Raw genomic sequence first — 23,770 nt, forward strand, 5'->3', positions numbered from 1 at the left:
AAACTCATCTCTTTCGACTCCAATTCGAGCGATAGAACTATTAAAGGACTGGCTTATCTAAAGAAGCCAGTTGAGTAGCACTTGAAATGTTTTTGCTCTTTGAAACCTGATGTACTTATATGATTCTGTTTTCTTCAAGTTGTATCATGGTCGAACGCACGTATTGTAAGTCGCTTTGGATAAAAGCGTCAGCTAAATGCAATGTAATGTAATGTAAAAGAAAGCTTCCAGAAAGTCTCAGACACCCATTATTTACATTTGTAATCAATTAGGAAATGAATTAAGAAATCAGATGCTATTCATTTGGATTTAATTGAGCAACGTTCACACTTTCCCCAAAAGCCTACAATATTTCTATTATATTTTAGGGATATTTATTTTTACTATCAAATCAATGTTTATTTATAAAGCACATTTAAAAGCGATTTTTGGTCTGGCCAAAGTGCTGTACATGTAGTAAATACTATCACATAAAAACACATTACTACAATCACAATAAAAGACAATAAATTACAACAGATATATAAAAAACACAGGGAAAAGTCAGGAACCGCTCTGACTAAAAGGCCAGGGAGAAGAAGTGTGTTTTAAGTGTAGATTTAAAAACCCCTATGGGTCTGGGCCTGGAGGGGCAAAGTGTCACTATGTTTATTTAACTGCGTATAGCTTTAATAAAGGACAATTAAAACAACTCATCTAAAAGTGAGTAATGAGTAGGAAATAACATTTCTACTTTCCCCCTTATCTATATAAGATAAAGTTATTGCTTCAATTTCTCAGGATGGGTAAGGGAAATCAGTCTGTTATAATAACATATTCTGCTTTGATTTGTTGATGCAAAGAGTTTCTTTTTCTCCCATCTTTGGGAAAGTATCATTTAAATTATATAATGTACATGAGCTACCACCAACAGTGTTATGTAACACGGGAAGGTTCTCAAGACATCACGGAGTCACGATTTAATAAAGGGACGTTTTTGTTCCAGACTGAAGTCTATGAGACACTAAAACAGACCGGATGTAACTTCAAAATAAAAGCCCTCATTCCATGCTTTCTTTTTAACATTTAGCATAAAACAGAGCAAAGCAATGAAAGACACAGACAAAGTATTTAGTAACTAATATCCGGGAACATTGTAAATATGAATGTAAAAACAATGACAAAAGGGTAATCGTCAAAAATATGTATAAAAGCATCGCAATCAAGAATTAAAAAGCAGATAGTGGTCCTTTGTTCAAGCCTACTTCTCAAAACCTTTAGATAGATAATCATCAGACATCCTTTTATTTCATGTCGATGACATGTCAATAACTATCACTCTCTGGTCTATAGCTTCTCTTGGACTTAAATCACACTGTACATTTTACATTTATACATTCAGTTTAATATTTAATATTCCATCCCTCACATACTTATGTTTATAATAACTTGCTTTATATTTAGTTTTTGTTATTGTTAATTTGTAAACTCAACATGTATATTTTCTACTTTCTTGTTTATTTCTAGTCTTTTTCATTGTTATTGTATGCCATGTCTTTTATGCTGCTGTAACACAAACATTTCCCATATTGGGATCAATAAAGTACCATCTTATCTTATCTCTTATTTTACGGATTTGAATTTTATTTTGAATGCGTAGACCGGAAGTCGCATTATTACCTGTCTGACTTGACTACCTGCACTGCTCGTGATGGGGGGTGTTTCCTCTCCATTAACTCATCATCGGGGATTCCTGTTTATAGATTCAGATCACACATACACACACACACACACACACACACACACACACACACACACACACACACACAGTCTGACCCCCCACACACACTCTGATCCCCACACACACACACAAACACAGCGGCTCGGCCTGCCTCTGGTGCCCGGGTCATGTTCACCGGGATGCGGGTGGAGAGCAGGGGGGTCTCCGGGGGTCTGGATGCTGCGGCCGTGAGGCAGCAGAGGAGGCTGAAGCAGGCGATCCAGTTCCTGCACCGAGACTCTGCTGACCTGCTGCCGCTGGACGGGCTGAAGAAGCTGGGGACATCCACACAGGGGGTGAGCCTCTTATCTATTATGTTTTATTCTAGGTCATACTTCATAGCTAATTTCCTTGTCACCCTTTGGTGTAAACATGGGCACTGTGATGATGAATCACTATCGAAATCACTAGGTATTTCCCAGGGGGATTCGGTTTCGTGACAGCTACTCCATTTAAAATATAAATTAAAAAAAATGAATTGAAAGGTAAAATACAACACAATGAAATCAAAGGTAAAATGCAAAAATATAAATATTAAAACAATGAAACGTTTAAAAATGAATGAATTAAAAAACTATATAATTAAATGGTAAAAACGAATAAATGTTAAATTAAAGTATAATGATGAAATAAAATACAACTATTGTTGTTTTTATATATTACTTATAGATTTTGTTATATTATATTACCATGCCTACATGTCACCCATCTTATATCATACATTCTTTATTGTTTTCTAACACGATACTACATTCACATTTTACTAAACTTATGCTGATGATCATTGCTTAATCATATAAAATGTAATTGATCTAACATACACCCTGTTTACATATCAGATTATCTTTGAATATGATATGATGTTATGATGATGAGAGAAGTAAGTAATATTTTACATGTTACTTGTTAGATGCTTTTATCCAAAGCGACTTACATACTCAATACTGTGGGCAATCCCCACAGGAGCAATTTGGGGTGAAGCGTCTCAGGGACACAACGACATGCTGACTGCAGTGGGGTTTGAACCTGTGCCCCCCTGAACCCAACACCAGCGCACTACCCACTGCGCCACATGCCTCCCTCCCTAGTTGTCTTCTTTTACCAGGTGGTTGAAGTTGTCCACCTCAAATTTAGACTTTATAATATTTTTAACATGTTTTCTTTGTTTGTAGCAGCCACATCATATTCTCCAGAAGCGCCTGCTGGAGTCCAAGTTATCCCGGGGCAGGATGAACAACGAAGGCATCAGTCTGAGCTGCACTCACATCAACTCACACGAGGATGAAGAGGAAGAGGAGGACGATTTCATCTATGTGCCCTGCAAGGTGACTAAATATGTATTAGATATATGTAGATTACTTCAAGAGTTAATTCCATTGCAATTGCTTGATAAGAATTAGAATTAGCAACGTGAAATATAAGTTTAGGGACAATCCCACGGGAAAAAAGGAGATAGATATCGGTTTACTTTACAATAACACTCATGGCAGCGTTAAAACAAATCACAAGCAATTGAATGACTATTTATTAGCACCCAAAAAGAAGAGATAAATAATGAAAAGAATGACATACAAGGTGAGAAACAGAGAATAGGAATTGAAAAGAAACTTTAACCCTTAGATGCCCGAGTGACTGGACCCTACACTCTTCCATAAGTGGGTCAAAAAGGACCCGTATTAGAATAATGTGTTTTCATGCCATTTTTGTCATTCTGGTTAAGAAAAATCACTTGTATAATATTAAGTATTATATTTTGGTTCACACTAGAAATATTTTATATTTAATTTTCCACTATTTATAATTTTATAATTTCTTTTTACTTTTTGAAAAAAAAAAGGAATTCCATAGGAAATGCATGCAGGTCATTTTTACCCACTTATGGAAGCTTGGGGTCGTAATACAAAAACTACAATTTCTTAAAAATAGAATTTTAAATGTGAATGGCTTGATATCCAAAACATGTTTTTTGAGGAATAGCTGGAATATTAAATGATATAAAAATGTAATTACAAAGATACTTCAAGAAAACCACCTCACCGGGTCAAAAAAGACCCACTTATGCATCTAAGGGTTAAAAGACCCTCTCCCAAACCCATGTGCACTTACTTATTTGTAAAAAAGTTAGAGAAAGTTTGGATGTGGCAGGGTAAATTAATCAAGAGAAATAACTGATACGTTGTTAGATAGATACCTGCAATGAAGTGTTGAACTGCTATACATCTTTTGCACAATTAATGTCTTTGCTTTTCTGTTGCTGAATATTTAATTATCCATTTGTTATTGTTCAAAGTGTTTAGGACAGGAGGTGAATGTGCTGATCGACACCGGCTGCAAACTGAACCTGATGTCCTCACGAACTGTGGAGAGATTATGGTGAGATCTTCATTATGTGCATACACGACAAACATTAGACCCTTCAGTATTCAGTCAGTAATCTTTTCTTCCTCTCAAAGTCTGAAAGATCTGCTTGAAGAGAACAAAATGGAGGTGGACGTGTTTCCGTTTCAGAGGAAGCTCTGTGTCGACGGACACATCCGAGAACTCAGCCTGACCCTCGGAAAGCTCAGAGTCATGTGCCCGTTTTTCATCCTAGGTAAGGCAGGGGAATAAGACTCTAAAGATTACAGTATGTTTTGTATCTGTAACCAGTGCTTTAAATGCATTTTTCACAATTTATTTTGCAGAGAGTAACAGACCACTGATGTCCCTGGGAAACAAGACGTTAAAATCACTGAAGGTAAATCATTTAAGATCATCAGCAACACAAGGATGTTAAGATACTAAGAGTTTGAACACATGACTTTTTTGCTACTAAATTACATTTAAATTTATTTTTATTTGATAGGCAAAATGCAAATTAACCTTTTGTCCCTTGATGCTGAGGAACAGTTCTCTATACTTGAGAAAATAAACTGCATAGATCCCAGACTATTTTGCTCCTTATTAAATGTACATATCTTATTTGATTATGTATTACTTTTTAAAAGCAGCTGCACATTAAACAGCTTGTAGTTGTCTTTGTGTATACATATCTGCTTCTTTAATTTTGCACCAAAACAAACAGCTTTTTGATGAGTGATTTGTTGTTATATCGTTGTATTTCCTCAGTGTGTAATTGACACTGAAAAGCAGATGTTGGCGTTTGGGACGGTGGTGAGGGAGCAACTTCATTTTGCCAAACAGCCGTTCAATGAGAGGTAAGATTGTATTACCTTTAACAGAGTGTTGGCTGAGGATACATATATCCTCTTTTATAGATTGTGAATTATATTTCATATTCACAGCAGAATTGTTGAAAAGAAACAAAACGTGCAACTTATGTTATTTTAAATAAAGTACCTATTGAAATGTTTGTTAAAAAGATACCACATTTTGTATACAATGTGTGACATGCATTTTGCTTCTTCTTCTCTTTTGGCACAACAGTTCTCCTGATTTCAGAGACCTTTGACAATAACAACAACAACAACAACAACTAAACATACCTACCAAAAGCAATACAAAAATGTACTGTTAAAACTAGATGCCTAATTAGGTAACTCTCATCAACTTCTCACCCTATTCATTCTCACTTTCTCTCTTTGCCTTTACAGTCAGATAATCCACCCTCACTATACTTATTTTTACACGAAGGCAGCGGTTTATTATATAACTACATGGTTTTTAGCTGACGCTTTTATCCAAAGCGACGTACATACACTCAATACAATAGACTACATGCCTGCAGTAGCAATTTGGGGTAAAATCTCGAGGACACTTTGGCTGTGGAACTGCTGTCTGCAGATCAGCGCACTAACCCCTACGAAAGGCTCCGTACAAAGCACTAAAACAGCATTATATTTATAGTAGCCTATGATCATGTGTAGCTGTTGTCTGCAGTAGACTGTATAGAAATACATTATAAACAGAACGTGTAGTGCTGTAGACTTTATTATTCTGATAGAATGTGATTTATAGCTCTTGTTACTTATAAATAAGTATTGTCACAAGAAATACAGAAGTGTTCTGCGTGTACAGCTGGAAATAAGTCCTGGAGAACAGAGGAGGATTTGTATTTCTTGTGAAGTGTAGCTGATAAACTTAACACAATGTATTGCAACTGTTTATTATATATTTTATAATGTTGTAATGTATTTTCTAGTCAAAAATCATGTATTTTAATGTTTACAAAAATACTGTAGCAATGAATATCAAATAAAATCCCAAATGATGTGAACGTTTTTGTGTTTCTGCATAATTTTACAAGGGAAGTTTAGCACTTTTGGAACATTTTAGATAACTGCTTAATAATAATCTGTCAGTCAGTGTACAAGTTAAACCTTACATTAGGCGCTTTCACACCGGAGTACTTTTTCCAGTATAGTACAGATATAGTTCCGAAAATGTGCGTTCACACCAAAAAAATCCGGAACTGGAATTTAGTTCATGAGAACCTTTTCACCCCCTTTTCAGTCCTTCGTGGGAGAAAAAGGCTCCTATTTCTGATTGGCTGGGCGGATTGCAAACAACGCCCCGTAAAACTCCCAACAAAGTTTTGTGAAGCCGCAATTTTATTATCCTCGGATTAGCATTAGCCCAGCGCACAAACGTAGAGAGACTAACTTATGGCAACACAAAATAAAACATGGGAGCGGTGGAGATGAGGAGGTGTCGGCGTTTCTGGCGATTTACTCTGAGCTGAGGGAGCGGCATGCCGACACAGGTGCCATCTTGAAATCCTTCTCACGTACATCAACATGTGTTGAAGAAGGAAAAGGCTGTGTGAATTACTTCACATCAGGGCCGGCCCTGACCAATTTGCTGCCCTAGGCAAGATTTTAGCTGGCGCCCCCCCCCCCCCAAATGCAGACACTTACACTTACTATGATTCGCGCATGCATGGTTGTGGCATTACCACCAACACAGAAAGATATGGACACAAGATGTGTGCAACTGTATTTAGTTTCCTATCCATTTGAACATGATTTAAGTGGGGGGGTCCGGGGGCATGCACCCCCGGGAAGACTTTTTTTTTTTAATATTGAAGTTAAAAGCATCAATCTGGTGCACTTTGAGAGCAACATTAGGAGCTCTATGGATACATCTCTCAACAACACCCATATGAAACAGAACTGTAAGTAGATTTTCTTTTTCTTTATGGATACTTTACAAATCACTCCCCTTTCAAACTGTATTCTTGTTTATTAATAACAACTTTTTTGTACTGTCATATATTATTTTATACCTGTTTTTCATCTATTCTCTTATTTTTTTATAACTATAATGATCATATAAAGGTGTGCCTTTACCTCACTGAGCTTATCAGAGCCTCTCAGTCTTTCAGGAGAGCTCTCTAAAGCTCTCCCCCCCCCCCCGCGGCCGCTTACACAGTAAATTCCAATGTTAATAAAAGCACACAGAAGCTGTGTACGTTTTTTGGGAGTTTGATTTATTTTAAATGAACACAAATATAAAATTAAAACCTATAATTGCACACTACCATTATTTAAAAAAAAAAAAAAACAATTTCACATAAACCTCTGGTTTTTACTGGGGCTGGGGCAGTTCAACTTGATTTTTTGGGGGGGGGGTGCCATAGTTTATGGGCGCTGTACGCAATATAGGCGTAGTTCTGTTAGTATAAGATAATAAGATGTACTTTGTTGATCCAAAATCGGGATATTGTGTTGTTATGAAATTTAAAAAAAAATTATTATTCTTTTTTAATTTCTAACTTTTTTTTTCTTTTTCTCCCCAATTTGTGGCGCCCCCTATGGGTTGATGCGCCCTTAGCATTCGCCTATGCCGAGGGCCGGCCCTGCTTCACATTGTGGATAACCCCCATTGTTCTGTGTGTCAAAATGAAAGACAGCCCACACACCTACCAATCATCAAACACGATATCGATGTATATAGAGATGTACTACAGCAAAAGTATTCTCCGTCGGGACTTCCTGCAACAACACCACGTCGTTATCTTGATTCTGATTGGCCAGAAAACATTATCAAAGATGTTCTATTGAGAAGACGATCACTACGTGGCAAAAGTTTTCAAAACCGTTTCTAGTCTTCGGTATTCTTGTTTTTGGCGTGAGAATAGTTTGGGCAGCGTGAGAGCGTGTCACACGCCAGATGTTGGCAACACTGACGAAGAAGTGACGTCAGCGTCTTCATTTAACGGTACGTCCACACAGCAGTTTTAGACGAATCTTCCACCGCTTCTCTGCCCATTGACTTTGAAAGGGGATGACGTTACTTTGCCTCGCTTTTCGCCGAACTGCATTGTGGGGGAGCAAAGCGAAGATTTCCAGGATTCAAAAGTTGAGCAATGTTCAACTTTTGAAGCTGAGCTGGAAGCGTCAGCCAATCAAACACGTTTATGCAAATCTGACAGTAGAAGCGCTAGCCAATCAAACCGCGTGTAAGCAGGGAGAGCCAGACCGCAGTTCATTTCCTCATATTCCAAACGAGAAATTACGGTAGCAAATCACCCGGTTCTTTACGACCAGAACTATTAACGGGATACAAACCGGAGGAACCAGGCATGGAGGGAGGTGGCAGAGACAGTGGGTGGAACTGGTGGGTTTTCGCCTGTTTGGGGAGTTTATATATATATATATATATATATTGCTCGCATAAAATCCCCGGGGTTTTTTGCTTTGTATGTCGGGGGCAGGGATATTCATGTGATTGGTTGTTGGTCGCGTTGCTCGCAAAAAATCCCCAAGCTTTCAGACACGCCCAGCTCCAAGATTTTCAAGATTTTTGAAAAGCTGCTGTGTGGACGTACCGTAATCCTCCCTCAGGAACTTATTCCGGTGTGAACCTTGTTTATACAGTCTATGGTGTGAACGCGATCTGCTCTTAAGAGTTCTGATTAACTAAATTCTGATTAACTAAGTACGACAAAGTACTTGGTGTGAAAGCGCCTAATGTAGCTGTATATAAAGATAACAAACAAGAAATTGGTAACTTTATTTGTATACACTGATGTGGAATAAGTGCAAGTAAAAATATGGAAAGAGCTGTACATGATGTTTAAAAGTAGAATATGGAAACACAAACTACAGAATAAAATAATAAATAGCAATACAAATATGGCTTCTCCATGTGCAGCAAATACAACATTTTGTAGAATATAAAATGTAAACTCTTAATGCAGTGTAAAAGCAAGCAATCAATAAACACACACACACACACACACACACACACAGAATGAGCATTTGGTCAGTCTTAGTATTGGAGGTTAAAGGAGAGGGGTCAGAGGTTAAAGGTGAGGTCGACGCTCTCTCCGGCTCGGACACTGATCATCCGAGTCTGCTGCTGTGACTCCGGCATGGAGGCAGTGACAGCGTACGTCCCCGGGGAAACCTCGATGAAGAAATCTTCACCAACTGCAGAGACACGACCCTGAACAAAACAAGACTTTGAATTTTAAAAGAGGCCCTGCAATCTCTTTCTGGCTGTTTCCCTTTCCTGAAGTGTATTATATAGGTTTTTGAGTATGTAAATTAATACACATAAAAGCATGGAGACATGTCTCACATAGAGGCAAAAAATACAAATATGAACTTGTAAATTAGCGAGGGAAGTTCAAACTGCTAACACTGACCTGGTTAAGAACATTGAACATTAACAAACTGGATCCCAACATTTCTCTCTCTCCAAACTAAAATACCGACAAGTCAGCTACGGGAAACTGTTTGCCAAGACATTAGCCATAACTGTTACATTGACACGGTTTTATTCCTTTGAGTCTCTTTTGACAGATAAAAGCTTTATATGACAGAGAATCAGCATCACATTCTTGTTACCTGGTTCTGTGGGGCCCTCTCATGTTTTCTAGCCGACCGTGCAGGTGTTTTAATCCCAGCAGCTGGCCGTGAGTGAAACCTGCACACATGGCTCCTCTCGGTGTCAGAGGGCTCAGTGCAGGAGCCAGACTCATAAAACCTCTGCAGCACAGAACATATTCACATTTCACTCCCTGTACTTGTGGCTGAAAGCATATCAATTGCAGTCTAAATAATCCCTGACCTTGCACTGATGTGTTGTCTGGGCCATGAAGTCTGCGATGGTTGCAAAGACATCATCAAGCTCTGAGCGTGGTCTCTGGAAAAGAGCAAGAGAATTAAGGCACAACACGTGAAGTTAAGATCATGTAATTGATAGTGGAGTTAGTATACAACAGGCACCTTGACAGGGATCTGTGTGTCTTCCTCTGTGGTGGTGGGGGTCTGGGAAGCTTCCACGCTGCTCCAGTCGACGCTTCTCCTGGAGGCTCGCTGCAGAACCTCCAGACCCAGACTGGCAGAGCGCCGCAAGGACGACTCCAGCCAGGCGTGGCTTTCCATGAACGGATAGAGTTAACCGATAAGGTGCCCCTCACCTGAGAGCAGGAACAAGCAACAGTACACACATTAAGAAGAGGGTTTTTATTACAGATATTCTTGTCTTTTGTACTAATTTAAGAACTGTAGGGATTGCTTACTGGGTTAACAAATACAAATCTGTAACAGTTTTATAATCTACCATTTCTTAATCAAACATGACAAAATGTATTTACCTCTTTTAATTAATATGCTTTGATATCAAGCTGAATATTTCCCAGATACAACAAGCATAGTGACGGCAACCCCTTCCCTCAGGCTCTTACACAGGAGATGCACATTTTCCCTATGGACATTTTACAGACAATCATTATTTTTTAAACAAAATAGTGACTGGCAGATTAAACGATAACAAAAATGGTTGCTACCCAAATTTGATAAAGACAGATTTAAGCAACTCAGAAAGGCCTACAGACTACAGCTACTTCTTGGGGGGGTTTGTTTTGGACTGGCAAAGAAAGATATGAAGGTACATCCCCTTTTTTTATTTTTACAACTGTGGTTCAAAATAACAAAAGTATAACAGTCACACACCAAAAACACAACAATTCCACGTGTTATTATAAATTGCAAGTAAACGCATCTGTGTCACAGCGCATGCGTGAAGATTACCTCAAAGTCCCGCCCCCCACTCAGAATGTTTGTTTCTTTTTCTCATCAGTTACTTACTTTCTCTTTTAAACAGTCAACCGTTCGCTTCACTGAATCAACTGAAACAACGAAACTTCAGAGAATTCCACGTCTCATTCCATGATTCCATTCCACACGTGACAACAACGTGAGGGCTCGAGGCGCTGCGTCAACAAGTGGCGGGTTAGGAAGGATTATTAACGTGTTTACCTTACGCACTCAGCAACAAGTCCATAACATATAAAGAGGAAACTGTTTTTTTTAGATTCAGTGTTCTGCTCGTATTCCTCGCGTTATGCTGGTTTAGCTTGAGAAATTCAGCTCGCACACAGCCGTGATGTTTTCAAGTGACAGGACAGGAAATCCTGCATGTTAAGCCCCGCCCCTACCGCACGTAAGGTTACGTGGTTTACTTGTTTGAATAATAAGTGGTAACAAATATTTGTATTTTACTTGAGTACTTTTAATTGATGCCACTTTTCAGAGGAGTCAGTCTCCAGATACAGTGTTGGAAGAAGAGGCAGTGGGGTCTGAATGTACTGCCATGCTCGGGATTTGAACCAATGGATAAAACATTCATACTTTTTAATTTTTGACGATATGAATGCATTTGCAAAACATAGGTTTCACAAATTACATAACGCTTAATCTGGAAGAGCATATATCTTTCCCATTATTTTGGGTTAAAATACGAGTTTGGCCAGACAGATTTGACTGGAGATACTGTCTACCAGTCTCAGGATTCATACCCACAACCCCACTGGTTGTTGAGTCAGCTCTGACCTATAAAACAGCTTCTATTTTTGTACCAGTACTTTTTTGTATTTGTGGTAACAGTGCTAATATTTGATTACAATTACAGACTCTGAATGCATGGCTGATCCGTGTAATAGAGTACTTCTTTACTGTAGTATTGCAATTTTAGGGTAATGATTTGAAAACATCCATCACTGATTGCAATCACAAGTTTAACTGAGGTTAATTTGCATCTGAAAATAAAATACCATAAATGCTTATGGTATTTTATTTTCAGATGCAAAGAGTATATTGATTTTGTTACATTAGTTATTTCTTTGAGTCAACCAGGAAGTAGAAGCGCATTTCTAACTGTGTTGAATACGTTGATTAAAAAACACAGCTAACTGCAGTCATATTTATGGTGGATTCTTGCTCAAGTGGTGCCAGCAACGCACTTATCCCAATGTAATAATTACTGAAACGATCATCAAATAACCACTTAATTAGAACATGCCACAGATGCTGCCATTTCCAAAGAACAGAAGCTCAAAACCAGTCATTTAAATCAGACGTGAAGTTCTTTTTATACAGTTTATTTGTCCAAAAACACACTGACAGGAACATTATGCCATCAGCACACAGGCTCCTCCAGCTGCCTTGATCTTCTCCTCGGCCCGTCGGCTGAAGAACTTTGCCTTCACGATCACGGGCTGCTTGGGCAGCTTGCCCTTACCCAGGACTTTGTAGTAGCCCTGGAAGAAAAGAATATAGACATTAATACAACTAGATAATCCATGAGCACAAAGGCCATTTTATCTGGAAAGATTATGAACCATTTCCTCATCAGAAAAACAGCACACAGGGCATTAGTCGTTTTAAAATTGTGCAAGTTTCTTTTGTGTTTTATAACTAGCTAATGTGCCATTTCATTTGTGTTTTACTGCAGTCGTCTGCCTGTATCGTTTTGTGGTCATTTGTTGTAACATTGTTCATGCTGCCCTCTTGGCCAGGTCAATTTTGAAAAAGATCAAAGTGACTTTTACCTGGTTAAATAAAGGATATATATTATGGTGACAAATGTCATTTAGTGTGTAACGTTTGTAACTGCCCATGTGGGTGACTGGCCTACAAAGAGCCAGTCGGTGAATAGGACCAGTCTTCAATCTAAGAGAACTCTAGCACACCAAGACAATTATGTGTGTCAGGGTGAGACTCTGAGTCTCTACAACAACATTACCAACGACGCACAGATCACCTTTACGAATGATTAACGAATTGCTACAAAACAATGTTCTTAATCCATTCTCTCCTAGACTGAAACTTTTTTGAAAACGTACACCAGTCAGGGGAACATGAGTAAAATGTGCCAATTTGATTGAATATTGCCACATCATCACTAGATAAAAATTGGAATGTACTCGGCTTGAGTTTTCGCTTACAAATTGGTTGTTGTGAAAATAAAATATATAAGGACTTCCCGACATTAACTGGACTACCATCGATCACAACATGCATGTAATGTCCTGCCGCAAAACATTATCAGTTGTGCTAATGAAAAAAGCATCTTAAGTTTGACACATTTTCTAATCGTTGGTTTTTGTGGAGACTAAACCGCCTAAATCACTACAGCATGGGCTGCAATATACCAACTGATAATAGCTTGGTCATAAAAGTATCAATGAAAACGGTTTGTGAATCTAAGACGTAGTTTCTTCAGCACATCTTTGCCTTGGTGTCAGGCATCGCTGTTTTCATTTTGAACAAAGCAGATAACAGTAACCAAACTACAAACGTCAACACCTGCAAAGCTTTCTTATTGACTAGGTCTTTATCCATCAAGCGTGTCATAAATACACCAATGACACTACTTCAACTGAAATGTAGCCAGTTACCAATGATCAGATCGAGGGCACTGAAGCCTTCCTAGATACTGGCCAGTTGATTGAGAATTAGCTCCAATATGTAAGCCATCTGCCACCAAATGTGTTTTTCTACAGCTGTTGTAACAATTACAACTACACCCAAGTTGTCTTTCACACATGCCAATACTTAAAGAACCCAAAGATTACACTACAAAGGCCAGCGTCAGCTAAAACATCTGCTCTGGCACTCTGCTCATGAAGATGTGGGTCAGTACTTACAGCGCGCACAGCATCGATGATGGGAGCGGGTCCGTCGGGCTTCTTGCCGTAGTTGATCCTCGTCTGCTCGCTCACCAGAGTCCACAGCTTGTCCAAGTTGATGGTGGGGCAGTGGGTGGTGTTTCTCTTCAGATGGTAATGTCTCATACCGACCTTACCGAAGTACCCAGGATGGCTGAGGAGAAGCAGAGGAGGGGAGAAAAGGTCAACTGCTGTGTAACCTAAATGGGAAGCGGACATAAGCTAAAAAACTTTGGTTTTGTTTGGAAGCTTTTTAGAAGTTAACATGTTGGCAAGATCTGTTATTGAAGGGAAGTGCTTTTATTATCAATCTGTGGACTTGATTGTTAATAAAACAGATACTAGGCATAATGTTGACACAAATGTAATTTAGTGAGTAACGTTTGTAACTGCCCATGTGGGTGACTGGCCTACAAAGAGCCAGTCGGTGAATAGGACCAGTCTTCACTTTAAGAGAACTCTAGCACACCAAGACAATTATGTGTGTCAGGGTGAGACTCTGAGTCTCTACAACAATAATACCAACGATCTATCCAGAGCGCTGTGCAGATCACCTTTACAACGAGTAACAAATTGAATAGCAACCAAACAATGTTCTTAATCCATTCTCTCCTAGACAGAAACTCAGCAGTGCCCTCAATATTTGTAAACAAAAATGTTTAGAGGGAAAGAATTAAAAGGCGAGAATTAAAAAAATAAAAGTATGTGACAATTGTATTGAATATTGCCATAACATCACTAGATTAATATGACAGTGTGCACTCAGCTTTAATGTTCAGTATATTGCATACACATGAGTTGTTTATATGATTATACGACATATTTAAACTTAACACGAAAGTCACCCCAAACATTTTTTTTGTATAACTATGCTTAAAGTCTAACGTCTAGTTTCCAACAATAATGTTACTAATAAGAAAAACTCTGGATGTAAGATCGCAGTCTTTCACGTTGTGTTTTTAGCACAACTCGTCATGCAACATGTCATGCAGAACTTACTATTTGTCGAAGTTGATCCTGTGGTGATGCATACCACCAGCATTACCACGACCTCCAGGATGCTTCCTATGTTTTCCTGTGGGGTTGGTATAAAAAAAAAAAAGCCAGGTTGACCATGTGTCTCAAACACAGTTATACATCTACGAAGACATATTAAAAAAAACAAGTTGAAACTCACCGATACGACCATGTCCGTGGCTGACATGTCCACGGAGCTTCCGGGTCTTGGTCGCTTTGGTGGGCTGTAAATAAAGATTAAATATCGATTAGAATACATATAAAAGTTCAGTACAGATGTGGTCTTGGAGTTAGCTGCCATGCTACATTGGCCAAACAACCTACTTTACATGGATACATCAACAGGCCATTCACTTAGAAACTATAGCATCTTATAATAGTTACACAAATATTCTTATACTGTTTTCTTTTTACTCCAACGTGACATTACAAGCTGTAACTCACAGTTTAAAGACTGCCTGCTTTCATGCTGTCTAGCATCTCAGGAAGCTAATGCTAATACAACAGCTTTAACCAGCATATTGTAACCGCTTGGCACGTTAAGAAAATACATTGATGTTAGCAAGAACTCTCGAGCACTTTAACGTTTTTAACAGCGACCTAGATGGTCACTTTTATAATCAATGTAGAGGTTTTGTTAACGCGGTCAACACATGTGAGTTCAGACAGTGTGTGCTAGCTGACGGCTACATCCGAGGCCCCAGCTCTCACACTGCAAGTAAACCGCTCACAAATCGCCATAATGTTAACAAATCAAGGGACTAGTCATACAGTAAATGTTCGTAGTAGATGTCTGTACAGTAACCCGCCATTAGATGATAGTTAGCAGTACGAATGAACAAGGATGGGCATAGATTTAACTACATTTCAGAGCACAGGGATTCATGATAGCACCTACCATCTTGGAGGCTAGTTGAAAGAGGAACGCGATTTCTAAACCTCGCGCTTTTGTGCGAGATTTGGCTCCTAGCAACAGAGTGCTGAGAAACCCACAGCGACGCCAAAGGGTTTGATGAAGGAACACATTAACTCAAAATAGACAAATAAAAATGTATTTTACATACTTTTTTTAACGTATTTATTGTATGATATTCTTTATTTATTTCTCCTTCACTACATCTGATTCAAATATTCCTAATTATAATCATAGTATTTTTATGGTTCAAAGTACACATGCAGTCAATCCAGTCTAACCTCAGCTGGACGGCTCTTGTGTCTCTTTTATATTTACAGCAAAGAACCAGGTCAGCTGTGATTAAAAAACGAGTGGTGCGTGCTGCATTTTGCGCATCATCAGGCATGATGTCTCTACGGACGTTAACACTGTCAGGGATCATTTATGAAGACTTTGAATTGATATTAAATTATATTTCAACCTATGCTGTTTATTTCTTGACATGGAAGGGAACTCTGTTATTTGAAACTAATTTGTAAGGATCACAAGGCATAAGGCCACAAATGTTATTGTTTTGGGGTTAAGTTTACTGTATAACAACTTCCTGCATTTTACTTACGTGTTAATATTCACTATTTTTATCTGGATAGGTCCCAGTAACAAGTCATAAGATAATTGTAGTGAAGTTAGCTGTAGTCGCTTAACACAACAAGAATAGGAAAGTACACATACCTTCAAATTGAACTTAAAGGTCCCCTATGATACTGTTTTTCATCCATATATCACAGCTCTCAGATATATACAAAACATGTCTCTGAAGTGTTTGGCTCCAAACACCAAACACATCATTGCAGCATTACCCATAATCCCCTCTGTTTCAGCCCTGTTTCCAAAGTGCTGATTCTCTGTCTGTTACTTTAGATGAAAATAAGGAGCCCCTCCCCACGCCCCTCTGAGAGACATTTGGTTACAAAGAACACAATGGTGCTCTAGGAGGAGATTGAGACTCCATTTACACGCAAACGCATACGAAACGAAAACGAACCGAATACGATATCAAAAAAGTCTTCCGTTCGCACGAGACCGCTCGAAAGCGCTGGAGACGCTGTAGTACATATGCTGGGCCTGTAAGTGGCACCACAAAATACACCATTATTGTACAGCTACTGCCAGTAGCTACTGACCATGCGACAGCAGTGAGCAGCAGAGGTGGGGAGAGGCGGGGCTATGGCTTAATCGTTATCGAAATGATCGTATAGGGCGTACACACAGAGCCGTTTGCCCCCCGGAGCGTTCCGTTTGCAGATCTATCCACCGTGGGACCCGTTATCGTTTGCGCGATCTGTTTCTGCATTTCCGCATTGCCATTACGGCCTCGTGTGAACGAACGGGATATAGGAAAGAGGAAAGTAGCGGATACAACCGTTTGTGTTCTCGTGTAAATAGCACATCAGGTGATAAGGTGACGGGAGTTACCTTGGTTGCTGATTGGCTAATGGCTACACAAGCCAACACATCGTTATGACATCATAAAGTGGCCAAAATCTGATCAGCTCATTTTCAGACAGGTTTTTATAGAAATGGATCAAAAAGAGAGAGAATCTTTGTTCCTGAAACTTTCAGAGTCTCTTTACACAGAGGGGACACATGTTGATGTAGAAGAGACATGAAGAAGAGGGGACACATGTTGATGTAGAAGAGACATGAAGAAGAGGGGACACATGTTGATGTAGAAGAGACATGAAGAAGAGGGGACACATGTTGATGTAGAAGAGACATGAAGAAGAGGGGACACATGTTGATGTAGAAGAGACATGAAGAAGAGGGGACACATGTTGATGTAGAAGAGACATGAAGAAGAGGGGACACATGTTGATGTAGGAGAGACATGAAGGAGAGGGGACACATGTTGATGTAGAAGAGACATGAAGAAGAGGTGACACATGTTGATGTAGAAGAGACATGAAGAAGAGGGGACACATGTTGATGTAGAAGAGACATGAAGAAGAGGGGACACGTGTTGATGTAGACGAGACGTGAAGAAGAGGGGACACGTGTTGATGTAGAAGAGACGTGAAGAAGAGGAGACACGTGTTGATGTAGAAGAGACGTGAAGAAGAGGGGACACGTGTTGATGTAGAAGAGACATGAAGAAGAGGAGACACATGTTGATGTAGAAGAGACATGAAGAAGAGGGGACACATGTTGATGAAGAAGAGACATGAAGAAGAGGGGACACATGTTGATGAAGAAGAGACATGGAGAAGAGGGGTCACATGTTGATGTAGAAGAGACATGGAGAAGAGGGGACACATGTTGATGTAGAAGAGACATGAAGAAGAGGGGACACATGTTGATGTAGAAGAGACATGAAGAAGAGGGGACACATGTTGATGTAGACGAGACATGAAGAAGAGGGGACACATGTTGATGTAGAAGAGACATGAAGAAGAGGAGACACATGTTGATGTAGAAGAGACATGAAGAAGAGGGGACACATGTTGATGAAGAAGAGACATGAAGAAGAGGGGACACATGTTGATGAAGAAGAGACATGAAGAAGAGGGGACACATGTTGATGAAGAAGAGACATGGAGAAGAGGGGACACATGTTGATGTAGAAGAGACATGAAGAAGAGGGGACACATGTTGATGAAGAAGAGACATGAAGAAGAGGGGACACATGTTGATGTAGAAGAGACATGAAGAAGAGGGGACACATGTTGATGTAGACGAGACATGAAGAAGAGGGGGCACATGTTGATGTAGACGAGACATGAAGAAGAGGGGACACATGTTGATGAAGAAGAGACATGAAAAAGAGGGGACACATGTTGATGAAGAAGAGACATGGAGAAGAGGGGACACATGTTGATGTAGAAGAGACATGGAGAAGAGGGGACACATGTTGATGTAGAAGAGACATGAAGAAGAGGGGACACATGTTGATGAAGAAGAGACATGAAGAAGAGGGGACACATGTTGATGTAGAAGAGACATGGAGAAGAGGGGACACATGGTGATGTAGAGGAGACATGAAGAAGAGGGGACACATGTTGATGTAGAAGAGACATGAAGAAGAGGGGACACATGTTGATGTAGAGGAGACATGAAGAAGAGGGGACACATGTTGATGTAGAAGAGACATGAAGAAGAGGGGACACATGTTGATGTAGAAGAGACATGAAGAAGAGGGGACACATGTTGATGTAGAAGAGACATGAAGAAGAGGGGACACATGTTGATGTAGAAGAGACATGAAGAAGAGGGGACACATGTTGATGTAGATGAGACATGAAGAAGAGGGGACACATGTTGATGTAGAGGAGACATGGAGAAGAGGGGACACATGTTGATGTAGAGGAGACATGAAGAAGAGGGGACACATGTTGATGTAGAAGAGACATGAAGAAGAGGGGACACATGTTGATGTAGAAGAGACATGGAGAAGAGGGGACACATGTTGATGTAGAAGAGACATGGAGAAGAGGGGACACATGTTGATGTAGAAGAGACATGAAGAAGAGGGGACACATGTTGATGTAGAAGAGACATGGAGAAGAGGGGACACATGTTGATGTAGAAGAGACATAGAGAAGAGGGGACACATGTTGATGTAGAAGAGACATGAAGAAGAGGGGACACATGTTGATGTAGAAGAGACATGAAGAAGAGGGGACACATGTTGATGTAGAAGAGACATAGAGAAGAGGGGACACATGTTGATGTAGAAGAGACATGAAGAAGAGGGGACACATGTTGATGTAGAAGAGACATGAAGAAGAGGGGACACATGTTGATGTAGAAGGAGACATGAAGAAGAGGGGACACATGTTGATGTAGAAGAGACATGAAGAAGAGGGGACACATGTTGATGTGGAAGAGACATGAAGAAGAGGGGGACACATGTTGATGTAGAAGAGACATGGAGAAGAGGGGACACATGTTGATGTAGAAGAGACATGAAGAAGAGGGGACACATGTTGATGTAGAAGAGACATGAAGAAGAGGGGACACATGTTGATGTAGAGGAGACATGAAGAAGAGGGGACACATGTTGATGTAGAAGAGACATGAAGAAGAGGGGACACATGTTGATGTAGGAAGAGACATGAAGAAGAGGGGACACATGTTGATGTAGAAGAGACATGGAGAAGAGGGGACACATGTTGATGTAGAGGAGACATGAAGAAGAGGGGACACATGTTGATGTGGAAGAGACATGAAGAAGAGGGGACACATGTTGATGTAGAAGAGACATGGAGAAGAGGGGACACATGTTGATGTAGAAGAGACATGAAGAAGAGGGGGACACATGTTGATGTAGAAGAGACATGAAGAAGAGGGGACACATGTTGATGTAGAAGAGACATGAAGAAGAGGGGACACGTGTTGATGTAGAAGAGACATGAAGAAGAGGGGACACGTGTTGATGTAGAAGTGACATGAAGAAGAGGGGACACGTGTTGATGTAGAAGAGACATGAAGAAGAGGGGACACATGTTGATGTAGAAGAAACATGAAGAAGAGGGGACACGTGTTGATGTAGAAGAGACATGAAGAAGAGGGGACACATGTTGATGTAGAAGAGACATGAAGAAGAGGGGACACATGTTGATGTAGAAGAGACATGAAGAAGAGGGGACACATGTTGATGTAGAAGAGACATGAAGAAGAGGGGACACATGTTGATGTAGAAGAGACATGGAGAAGAGGGGACACATGTTGATGTAGAAGAGACATGAAGAAGAGGGGACACATGTTGATGTAGAAGAGACATGGAGAAGAGGGGACACATGTTGATGTAGAAGAGACATGAGAGAAGAGGGGACACATGTTGATGTAGAAGAGACATGAAGAAGAGGGGACACATGTTGATGTAGAAGAGACATGGAGAAAAGGGGACACGTGTTGATGTAGAAGAGACATGGAGAAGAGGGGACACGTGTTGATGTAGAAGAGACATGAAGAAGAGGGGACACGTGTTGATGTAGAAGAGACATGGAGAAGAGGGGACACATGTTGATGTAGAAGGAGACATGAAGAAGAGGGGACACATGTTGATGTAGAAGAGACATGAAGAAGAGGGGACACATGTTGATGTAGAAGAGACATGGAGAAGAGGGGACACATGTTGATGTAGAAGAGACATGGAGAAGAGGGGACACATGTTGATGTAGAAGAGACATGAAGAAGAGGGGACACATGTTGATGTAGAAGAGACATGAAGAAAAGGGGACACATGTTGATGTAGAAGAGACATTGAGAAGAGGGGACACATGTTGATGTAGAAGAGACATGAAGAAGAGGGGACACATGTTGATGTAGAAGAGACATGAAGAAGAGGGGACACATGTTGATGTATAAGAGACATGAAGAAGAGGGGACACATGTTGATGTAGAAGAGACATGAAGAAGAGGGGACACATGTTGATGTAGATGAGACATGAAGAAGAGGGGACACATGTGATGTAGAGGAGACATGGAGAAGAGGGGACACATGTTGATGTAGAGGAGACATGAAGAAGAGGGGACACATGTTGATGTAGAAGAGACATGAAGAAGAGGGGACACATGTTGATGTAGAAGAGACATGAAGAAGAGGGGACACATGTTGATGTAGAAGAGACATGGAGAAGAGGGGACACATGTTGATGTAGAAGAGACATGGAGAAGAGGGGACACATGTTGATGTAGAAGAGACATGGAGAAGAGGGGACACATGTTGATGTAGAAGAGACATGAAAAAGAGGGGACACATGTTGATGTAGAAGAGACATAGAGAAGAGGGGACACATGTTGATGTAGAAGAGACATGAAGAAGAGGGGACACATGTTGATGTAGAAGAGACATGAAGAAGAGGGGACACATGTTGATGTAGAGGAGACATGAAGAAGAGGGGACACATGTTGATGTAGAGGAGACATGAAGAAGAGGGGACACATGTTGATGTGGAAGAGACATGAAGAAGAGGGGACACATGTTGATGTAGAAGAGACATGGAGAAGAGGGGACACGTGTTGATGTAGAAGAGACATGAAGAAGAGGGGACACATGTTGATGTAGAAGAGACATGAAGAAGAGGGGACACATGTTGATGTAGAAGAGACATGAAGAAGAGGGGACACGTGTTGATGTAGAAGAGACATGAAGAAGAGGGGACACGTGTTGATGTAGAAGTGACATGAAGAAGAGGGGACACGTGTTGATGTAGAAGAGACATGAAGAAGAGGGGACACATGTTGATGTAGAAGAGACATGAAGAAGAGGGGACACATGTTGATGTAGAAGAGACATGAAGAAGAGGGGACACGTGTTGATGTAGACGAGACATGGAGAAGAGGGGACACATGTTGATGTAGAGGAGACATGAAGAAGAGGGGACACATGTTGATGTAGAAGAGACATGGAGAAGAGGGGACACATGTTGATGTAGAAGAGACATGAAGAAGAGGGGACACATGTTGATGTAGAGGAGACATGAAGAAGAGGGGACACATGTTGATGTAGAAGAGACATGAAGAACAGGAGACACATGTTGATGTAGAAGAGACATGAAGAAGAGGGGACACATGTTGATGTAGAAGAGACATGGAGAAGAGGGGACACATGTTGATGTAGAAGAGACATGGAGAAGAGGGGACACATGTTGATGTAGAAGAGACATGAAGAAGAGGGGACACATGTTGATGTAGAAGAGACATGAAGAAAAGGGGACACATGTTGATGTAGAAGAGACATGGAGAAGAGGGGACACATGTTGATGTAGAAGAGACATGAAGAAGAGGGGACACGTGTTGATGTAGACGAGACATGGAGAAGAGGGGACACATGTTGATGTAGAGGAGACATGAAGAAGAGGGGACACATGTTGATGTAGAAGAGACATGAAGAAGAGGGGACACATGTTGATGTAGAAGAGACATGAAGAAGAGGGGACACGTGTTGATGTAGAAGAGACATGAAGAAAAGGGGACACATGTTGATGTAGAAGAGACATTGAGAAGAGGGGACACATGTTGATGTAGAAGAGACATGAAGAAGAGGGGACACATGTTGATGTATAAGAGACATGAAGAAGAGGGGACACATGTTGATGTATAAGAGACATGAAGAAGAGGGGACACATGTTGATGTAGAAGAGACATGAAGAAAGAGGGGACACATGTTGATGTAGAAGAGACATGAAGAAGAGGGGACACATGTTGATGTATAAGAGACATGAAGAAGAGGGGACACATGTTGATGTAGAAGAGACATGAAGAAGAGGGGATATAGCATATAGTAAACCTACAGGTCTACATGACAGGAAGTCATGAAAATAGAACATAAATTAGTCCAATTTGCTCCTAAATTGCTTCTTCACGTGATGCAGCATCAGTTCGAGGGAACATTGATTTACATAGTTACTATTATTCAAAGCGAACTCGACAGCCTGTCATTGGTCTGTTAGTAATCGAGTCACTGGCGGATGTTCTTCCTCTTAATGCTCCACGCCTCATTTGCTGCAGTTCCCCCCCATGCTTTATACGTGAACTCCCCAGGTGACGATGAGAGGCGAATAATAGCATCACATGACGAGCAGCGACTCTCTGAAGTATCAGGAGGCCGAGGTGGGATCAGCTCTCGACCAATCAGAGCGCAGCTGTCCCTCCTGATACTGGACAGCAGCTCCGTCGTTCTTGTCTTCAGCTCAGCTCCACCTGCACACACCTCCGTCTTCTGAAGGGCGCTCACATTGACACGCAGGTACGGATGACTGGGACTTGTTCATGATGTGTTGTTGTGTACAAAATAAGATTAAGATAAGATAATAATAGGAATAGTAAATACGATATTAATTAAAATAAGCATAAGGATAAGGGAAACAAATAAAGAAACAATTAAAAGAATAAGGATAAGAATATTATTTGAAATAAGAATAAAATAAATAATATACAAAAATGTACACTTAGAAAATAAATAATAATAAGAATAACAAAATAAGAATGAAAATAATAGCGATAAGGATAATAAATAAATAAATAAAATAATGAATAAATAAATAAGAAAAAGTAAGAATAATAATACAAAATCAAAAACACTAAATAATAGAAACCACTAACATTCTAAAAAAAGATAATTATAATAATAGTTATAATTTATATAGCGCCTTTCCCCATGGCCGCAAAGTAAGGCAAATAATAGAGTACAATAAAT

The 23,770-nt window shown here is 40.1% G+C and overlaps 3 protein-coding genes and 2 non-coding genes across 6 annotated transcripts; 1 reads left to right on the forward strand and 4 right to left on the reverse strand.

Annotated features, from left to right (window-relative positions):
- The first annotated feature begins 1,695 nt into the window (after nt 1-1,695).
- On the forward strand, nt 1,696-6,514 carry LOC117443010 (nuclear receptor-interacting protein 3-like). The gene is made up of 7 exons (XM_034078963.2): nt 1,696-2,055; nt 2,932-3,084; nt 4,050-4,132; nt 4,213-4,352; nt 4,444-4,496; nt 4,868-4,956; nt 5,186-6,514. Exons 1-7 carry the CDS (start codon nt 1,888-1,890, stop codon nt 5,208-5,210), a joined length of 711 nt encoding a protein of 236 aa, XP_033934854.1. The 5' UTR covers nt 1,696-1,887; the 3' UTR covers nt 5,211-6,514.
- Nucleotides 6,515-8,697: 2,183 nt separating this feature from the next.
- akip1 (A kinase (PRKA) interacting protein 1) lies at nt 8,698-11,149 on the reverse strand. Of its 2 annotated transcripts, none has more exons than XM_034078959.2 (5): nt 10,798-11,149; nt 9,934-10,127; nt 9,776-9,850; nt 9,553-9,693; nt 8,698-9,148 (listed from the first exon to the last, which is right to left on the reverse strand). In XM_034078959.2, the coding sequence occupies exons 2-5, from the start codon at nt 10,090-10,092 to the stop codon at nt 8,999-9,001; spliced, it is 525 nt and encodes a 174-aa protein (XP_033934850.1). In that variant the 5' UTR covers nt 10,093-10,127; nt 10,798-11,149; the 3' UTR covers nt 8,698-8,998. The 2 variants fall into 2 exon arrangements, with proteins under 2 accessions (XP_033934850.1, XP_033934851.1); XM_034078960.2 differs by lacking the exon at nt 10,798-11,149 and adding an exon at nt 10,305-10,406.
- A 924-nt stretch (nt 11,150-12,073) lies between these two features.
- Nucleotides 12,074-15,695, reverse strand: rpl27a (ribosomal protein L27a). Its single transcript, XM_034078961.1, has 5 exons — nt 15,574-15,695; nt 14,836-14,899; nt 14,658-14,733; nt 13,638-13,812; nt 12,074-12,248 (listed from the first exon to the last, which is right to left on the reverse strand). Exons 1-5 carry the CDS (start codon nt 15,574-15,576, stop codon nt 12,120-12,122), a joined length of 447 nt encoding a protein of 148 aa, XP_033934852.1. The 5' UTR covers nt 15,577-15,695; the 3' UTR covers nt 12,074-12,119.
- Nucleotides 12,593-12,722, reverse strand: LOC117443014 (small nucleolar RNA SNORA3/SNORA45 family). Its single transcript, XR_004551602.1, has one exon. It is a non-coding gene; the product is annotated as a small nucleolar RNA SNORA3/SNORA45 family (small nucleolar RNA).
- LOC117443015 (small nucleolar RNA SNORA3/SNORA45 family) lies at nt 14,040-14,169 on the reverse strand. Its single transcript, XR_004551603.1, has one exon. It is a non-coding gene; the product is annotated as a small nucleolar RNA SNORA3/SNORA45 family (small nucleolar RNA).
- Nucleotides 15,696-23,770: the final 8,075 nt, after the last annotated feature.

The sequence above is a fragment of the Pseudochaenichthys georgianus genome, unplaced genomic scaffold (genome assembly GCF_902827115.2).
Source record: "Pseudochaenichthys georgianus unplaced genomic scaffold, fPseGeo1.2 scaffold_521_arrow_ctg1, whole genome shotgun sequence".
Classification (NCBI taxonomy): domain Eukaryota; kingdom Metazoa; phylum Chordata; class Actinopteri; order Perciformes; family Channichthyidae; genus Pseudochaenichthys; species Pseudochaenichthys georgianus.

Coding starts and splice junctions, on each gene's coding strand:
- LOC117443010 (XM_034078963.2), top strand. CDS start 1,888: ATGTTCACCGGGATGCGGGTGGAGAGCAGGGGGGTCTCCGGGGGTCTG. Junction 2,056..2,931: donor TGGGGACATCCACACAGGGG/GTGAGCCTCTTA, acceptor CTTTGTTTGTAG/CAGCCACATCATATTCTCCA. Junction 4,353..4,443: donor GTGCCCGTTTTTCATCCTAG/GTAAGGCAGGGG, acceptor TTTATTTTGCAG/AGAGTAACAGACCACTGATG.
- akip1 (XM_034078959.2), bottom strand. CDS start 10,092: ATGGAAAGCCACGCCTGGCTGGAGTCGTCCTTGCGGCGCTCTGCCAGT. Junction 9,851..9,933: donor ACACACAGATCCCTGTCAAG/GTGCCTGTTGTA, acceptor GCTCTTTTCCAG/AGACCACGCTCAGAGCTTGA. Junction 9,149..9,552: donor AGAGGGCCCCACAGAACCAG/GTAACAAGAATG, acceptor TGTTTTGTTCAG/GGTCGTGTCTCTGCAGTTGG.
- rpl27a (XM_034078961.1), bottom strand. Junction 13,813..14,657: donor AGGATCAACTTCGACAAATA/GTAAGTTCTGCA, acceptor GCTTCTCCTCAG/CCATCCTGGGTACTTCGGTA. Junction 12,249..13,637: donor TCATCGATGCTGTGCGCGCT/GTAAGTACTGAC, acceptor CTTTTCTTCCAG/GGCTACTACAAAGTCCTGGG.